This window comes from Cynoglossus semilaevis, chromosome 4 (assembly GCF_000523025.1).
Source record: "Cynoglossus semilaevis isolate Cse_v1.0 chromosome 4, Cse_v1.0, whole genome shotgun sequence".
Lineage (NCBI taxonomy): Eukaryota > Metazoa > Chordata > Actinopteri > Pleuronectiformes > Cynoglossidae > Cynoglossus > Cynoglossus semilaevis.
This window is the reverse complement of record NC_024310.1, coordinates 256,978-263,920: the sequence shown is the minus strand read 5'-3', so window position 1 is coordinate 263,920 and position 6,943 is coordinate 256,978. Positions and strand designations below refer to the sequence as shown.

The 6,943-nt window shown below is 40.9% G+C and overlaps 1 protein-coding gene across 1 annotated transcript in view; it reads left to right on the top strand.

The window, feature by feature from the left end:
- The first annotated feature begins 4,153 nt into the window (after window positions 1–4,153).
- mecom (MDS1 and EVI1 complex locus) overlaps window positions 4,154–6,943 on the top strand; it is a 126,113-nt gene continuing 123,323 nt past the window's right edge. Inside the window, 1 exon segment of the mRNA XM_025054794.1 lies at window positions 4,154–5,296. Within this exon segment, the coding sequence (XP_024910562.1) occupies window positions 5,092–5,296 (205 nt within the window). The 5' untranslated portion in view covers window positions 4,154–5,091.

Sequence of the window (6,943 nt, the reverse complement as noted above, 5' to 3'; positions counted from 1 at the left end):
AGCTGTAGAAGTCACTTCAACTGTTGAACTGTTGATGGGAGCAGCAGCAGAACAGCTCTGTGACCACGGACAGACTGAGTGGTTCTGGTCCACCTCCCCCAGAACCACCGTCCAAGTCACTGACAAGTTCTTCAGGGCATGACCTTTGCCCAGAACGGGTTTTGAACCTTAAAAACTGAGATGATGTCACCAGTGAAAAAATACCAAAATATCTGTGGTCTCTCACAGAGTTCTAGGTACAGACGTTATGGACAGAAATGGTGTCGGTGTTTAAAGACGATGTTTGTCCAACTTTGAGCAAAATCAGATTTGAATTCAAATGATTTTCTATAAAGTGGCGCTTTGACCAAGAGCCAAAGTCTTTGTCATTGGTGTGGAATCCCAGGGTTCACCTCCAAGTTTGAGCTCGAATCCCGGTTAGGGCGGTTGGTACCTACCTTCCAGTGGACCCACCACCTGCAGGAAGGTTTGGGGGGGTGGAGGGGGGTTGGTACGGTGCAGTGTGGGTTACCGTGTCGTGGCGACTGCTGCCCCATGACACGGTAACGGAAAAGTGGATGAAAATGGATGGATGTTTTTCTACAGGAACATTTGCAAAGGAATATGTTCAGTTTCATAGACAAGTTGAACCTAATAGAACTGACATGCCCCCGGATACAAGAAAATACAACGTAAAAGCCTTCCGTAGAATTGTCCAGACTAGGGTACTCAACATCTGGCTCCTGAGCCACTTGTAATTTGTTTTTACAAAAATCACAATTAATCAGTGGTGGCTTAGTGGTTAAGGAAGTGGACGGAAAGTTTCAGGTTCGAGTCCACCAGCTGCCAAGTTACCCCTTAGGTGCTCAGAGCATGGCACCATCCCTACACACTGCTGCCCCCTGTTGACTGTGGTGATGGGTTAAAAGCAGAGGTCACTTTTGGTTGTGTGCAGTGGTGCAGTGGTGTGCTGTGTCACAATGACAAGTAGTTGACTCCTTTCCTTAAATAAACCACTTCTAGTCCAGCTTGCTTGCTAACAGCACAATAACAAAACGTCACTGTCGTCTCAAAGCACAGGTTTAATATTAATAAAAAGATAATCTACCACCCGGGCCTCAGATCCTCACTCGCCCCACAGTGTGCGCCCCATCCATCTGTGTGTCCTATTAAAGACCCTGCAACCGGGAACCTGACAAGGATCCCCCTGTCTGCTGTTACTGGAAACACAGATAAATAAACTTGATGGAGTCTCACATCGATTTCCTGCCGCAGCTCTCTGTTGATAATAACCAGTAGGGGGTGAGGGGGAGGGGGGTGAGTTTATACCTTAGATCATGGTGTGTACGTGCGTCTCGGCTCCACACCACAGACGGTCTCATCTGTCTGCTGAGTTCACGTGCTGTAGTTAAAACGCAGGAACAAGTCATTTCTAATGAGAATCAGGAAGACAAAAGTAATAAAAAGGAAATTATTATTAATAATTTAATATTATATCATATTAAATACAATATTATTAATAATAACAATAATACTAATAATATATTTATTATTATTATACGACTATCATTATCGTTTCGTAAACATTCATGTCCACTAGAGGGCGCAACAGTATAAGGCTGTCAACTCGGTGGCGGGCCTCCTCTGCCTTACTGTTAGCGCGCTCACAGACCGCGGTTTGTGTTTTTTGTCGCTTGTTCCAGAAACATATCTGACGTTCACGTTTTTTGTTTTTTAATTACTGAAAATATTTTTGTAAAGTATAGTTTTAAAAATTAATTAATAAAGCACATTTAACTCGAATTATCTTAACAAGTCGGTTAATTTAAATGGAACTAGAACTAAGATAAGTACTTTTTTGTGGAATTTTGTTTTGTGGAATATTTATTTTAAAATAAATAATTAAAAATTAAAAATATGAATGAAAAATACTAAGGATAGTTTTCAACGTGTAAAGTAATATGTATTACTATAATATATATAAAGTAATATATATGCTGTGTAGATGTGTATAAACCTGCAGTTATTGTGTTCATTTTTAAATCGAAAAATCTTGATATTTTATTTACGCCCAAAAAAAATTTCCGTTGCAAACACACGCTGTGTGAAATTATTTAAACTGGATCTGAATTCTTCTGTAAATCTTCTTTAATTTTTTTCCTTTAAAAACGCATTTTTCGTTTGTCGAGTGGTAAAAAATATTATTGTATTACAAACAAACAAACAAAACAGTTAAATTTTGTCAATATTATTTTGCAGGGAGGGGCAGAATAGACGGGGCCCGTGAAGAGTCTCAGACACTCACACCAAACACCGTGAAAATAAATGTTTACATGGCGGTTCTGCTGCATTCTCAGGGAGAAAACCTGTTTAAAAAGTGGAAATATTTGAGAAAATGTTGTTCCCACGCAGTTCAAATCAGTTGGTTTTTATTGATCCACACTCTGTTTAACTGCGTTATCTTTTATTTGAATTAAACGTCTGCTCTTTTTGAGCATTTTTCTGATTTGATGTGGTCCGTGAACTCAGCTCTGCTTGGATGGAGCAGTGATGAATATCCCTGTTGATCACTTGATTGATTACCTTTCTCAAAGGTCACGCGGGCGCTGGTAATTTCCTTATGCCGGAGGCTTTTCACTTTCCCTGCGCTGTTAAGGCTGCAGCCTCAGCCTGATCATGGCCACAGTCACACACTGTAGGAGGACACGAATCACGCTCTCTCCTCACTAACTGTTGGCGCATCAAACGCACAGTTGTGCAAAAGTAGAGGGTTTTTTTTTCTGCTGCGTCTTGAAGCTAATTAATTTCTAATAATTACGAGCCACGGGGCTGCGGGGATCTGCGCACCGCTGCGCCCTGCCACCGGGTTCAGCCCATCATAATAAAATATGTATTGAAAGTGCTTCAGAGGAGAGGGGAGACGGGGGCGTGAGGGGGTGAGTTATTACGCCGAATGAAAACTGTTTCCATTTAGTCTAATTGAGAGCGCCGCCTGCAGCTCTCTCTCTCTCTCTCTCTCCCTCCCTCGCTCTGCCCCAGTGTGCGCCACCTTCTGCGGAGGCGCAGCTCACTTAATAGCACCATTTATGTCATTAGTGTGAGGTGGGTGAGGTGGGTGAGGTGGGAGTGCAATAAAGCAGCGGCATTAACCTCCCTTAACACGGAAAATTGGGAACAGCGGCCCAGGGATTTACTTTACTATACTATACTTTGCTATACTACACTATAATTTACTATACTTTACAATACTTTACTACCCTACACTATACTATACTTTACTATACTTTACTGTACTTTACTGTACTACACTATACTATACTTTCCTATACTACACTATATTTTACTGTACTTTACTTTACTATACTATACTTTGCTATACTACACTATAATTTACTATACTTTACAATACTTTACTACCCTACACTATACTATACTTTACTATACTTTACTGTACTTTACTGTACTACACTATACTATACTTTCCTATACTACACTATATTTTACTGTACTTTACTTTACTATACTATACTTTGCTATACTACACTATAATTTACTATACTTTACAATACTTTACTACCCTACACTATACTATACTTTACTATGCTTTACTATACTTTACTATACTATACTATACTACACTATGCTTTACTATACTTTACTATACTATACTTTGTTATACTTTATTTTACTATACTTTACTACACTATGCTTTATTATACTTTACTATACTTTATTTTACTATACTTTACTTGTAAAAGTGGACTCACCTGTGTACAAAAGACAGAGGAAAAAAGTATTTTGTATTGAACATTATGTACAGGAATTTGTAACTTCATCAACAAATTGTGTGTGTGTGTGGGGGGGTGGTGGTGGTGGAGGAGGGGAGGGGGGGGGGGGGCAACCATCAACAGTAGCCATATCTAGGACCACTGTGGCAGCCTTGGTCTGCGTGGGTCAGCGTTTGTACCTTATTTTATTTCCCATGCCATGGCATGACGTCACGACCTGACTCGTATCCACCGAACATCAGAATCGATAGCTACAGATCATTAAAGCCATTAAAGGCTTCACGATGATCTCATGCCGATCTAATTAATTGCCAGTTACTTTAAATACAGTTGAATAAATAGGTGTTTGCAGCGCGGGTGGACAGACGTCTGCCAATAAATATGAAGGAAGGAATCAAAGTGTGACGTCACAGAACTGGGTTTTTATACAAGAAAAATAATGGAAGAACAACAGAAGAGACGCAGCTTTTGATGGGATGTAGAAACCAGAGGAGAATAAATGATTTATCTTTTTTGTCATTTATTTGGTGATTATCAGTGAATCTTTGGATAATTAATAAATAAAATAATATAAGTGTGTGACGTGAAGACGTTCTTCAGCGAGGCAAGTGAATGAAACACGTCACACACATTTAGGCAACAGCCACACTGCACAGGCGTTAATGTCGGCCACTCATGTCGGCCACTTGAGTGGAATAGACAGAGAGAATGAGTCCCTCTGTTGGTCATTATTATCAAGTCAACGCCGGGGTGACTCAGTTACTAAGACTGGTTTAGTAAAGCACAAATATAGTTTATTTTAATAACTAATAAGTGGCATCAACCATTCACGTCATCAATGGTCGCTACTATAGACAAAGAGACAGATCGAACTTCATTAATCAAGTGGATAATGTTCATTTTTATGATGCATAAACAAATACTTTTGTTTATTTTAATAATTAGTAACTAATTTCTTAAATACATTTCTGAGAAAAAGACTTCTTGTTTCTGTTCTTGTTTGTCATCTGATGACGAATGTCCTGCTTTCATTTAACTTTTTTCTTTACTTTATTTCTTTCTCATTGATCCTTCTTTCTGTTTGTTCTTCTTTTCTTTTCTCTTCTTTTCTTTCTTCCGTCTCCCCTGCTCTTCCACCCTTCTACCCGCCAGTCTCCTCTCCCCTGCGTCTCCCTCTCACCCCTGATCAGTCGGAGAGCTGCAGCGGAGCAGAAATGTCTGCCGTCCATCCCGTCCTCCACAACAGATCCGACTAATATCAAAGTGATAAATCCTCCCAAACTTTTTGCTGGCACTTGCTGCCGGCAGATCTGGAGCTGTGCGCATGTGCGAAGGTGTCCAGACTGACAATGCTGGGGAGATAGCGCGTCTGGATCGAGAAACCCCGAGAAAAAAAGAAGAAAGCGAGAGAGAAAGGAAAAAAAAAAAAAAAAAAGGAAAAAAAAATATTGACGAAAAAATTCACAGAAACCCACACCGAGAGACTGGCAGCATGAGGTCCAAAGGCAGGGCGCGGAAACTGGCCACGAGTAGGTGCAACATCCCTTTTCTTTTCTCCTAACTGTCATAGTTAAATATATCGATACTGTATTTACTGCTGCTGTTATCGCCGCGTCGAATTATTTTTCTTTCAATAACGAAGCGGTTATCGCCACGTTGAGACGAACGAAAGTAGCGGCGGTGACGGTAAAAAGAGCAGCTGTCAATATGAGAGCAGTGGAAAAGTTAACTTTCTGCGGGGGAATTGCTCGTAGCATGTAGTGGGCGCTGTAGCGTAAAGTAGGAAGGAATGTTGTGGGTGAAAAAGCCGAGAATGTTCCACGGCAGCGCAGCTGATTTCTCTCCTGACTCCCGCAAACTTCGCTTTGTTTACGTGAGGCGCGCGTGTCATTCTGGGCTCTGATCAATTCACCGTGGAGATCTGTGACATCATTGAAGCGCTCAGAAAAACAATAATTGTGGTGAGGAGTAATATTCAGAGTAATATTCAGAGTAATATTCAGAGTAATATTCATGTGTTCCTCGCTCTTTAATTCAACTGCTAATTCTTCTCCGTCTCGTGAATCGATTCAAATATTTGCGGCAGTAAAAGAAAGTGTGTCTGATCATTTAGATGTGACGTCACCTATTGATTTGTGACAGTAAATTATTAGGATTTTTTTTCCAATGCATTTTTTCCTGTTAGGATCCGCGATGCAGTTAAAATGATGTGTGTGTGTGTGTGTGTGTGTGTGTGTGTGTGTGTTGTCGTCTTTCATTTGAACTTGACTCCAACAGTTGTTGTAAAAACGTTGATTTAGGAGCCGGTTTCTCTGAACCTTATTCTATTATTTATCTTTTTTTATTTCTGGAAGATTTATTTCATTCTGTGCGTTTCTGAGGACTCAGGCCTCTCCCGTGTGTGTGTGTGTGTGTGTGTGTGTGTGTAACAGAGCAGTAATCCTGTCGTTTAAATTTGATTTTTTTTAATTGAATTCTGTTAAAAAGATGAATAAAAATGAGGATAAATTCAGGCTTTGATCAAATTCGGTACAACTTTTAGAATCATTTATTTGGACCCCCCCCCCCCCCCATCCTCCCCACCCAGGTCTGCTCAGTATCAACAGTGAATATTTAAATTCCCAGAGCCCTCATTGGAGCGTGTGTTAGCGTCCCGTCAGATGAAGTCAAGTTGAACACATGTACACGGCTCTATACAAACAGTTGTGTGTAAAATAAAGGTGTTTGAGGGGCGTGGGGGGTGGGGGGGGCATGAAGTCTTTCTGCAGAAGTCGTGTTGAACAGGCCATACAGGCTTCACGGTAAACGTTTATTGTGCGTAAATGTGTGTGTGTTGGTCCAGATGCGGTTCGCCCCCCCCCCATCTATTAGCCAGGAGTTTGCAGGACACACTTAGCCACGGTGCATTATGGGCTGTAAAGCAGACGGAGGTGAAGTCTGAGTCGAACAACTATGGCCCTAAGTTGACAGAGAAGGTCCAGGTTTAAGGTCCAGATTTAAGGTCCAGATTTAAGGTCCAGGTTTAAGGTCCAGGATTAAGGTCTAGGTTTAAGGTCCAGGTTTAAAGTCCAGATTTAAGGTCCAGGTTTAAGGTCCAGATTTAAGGTCCAGGTTTAAGGTCCAGGTTTAAGGTCCAGATTTAAGGTCCAGGTTTAAGGTCCAGGTTTAAGGTCCAG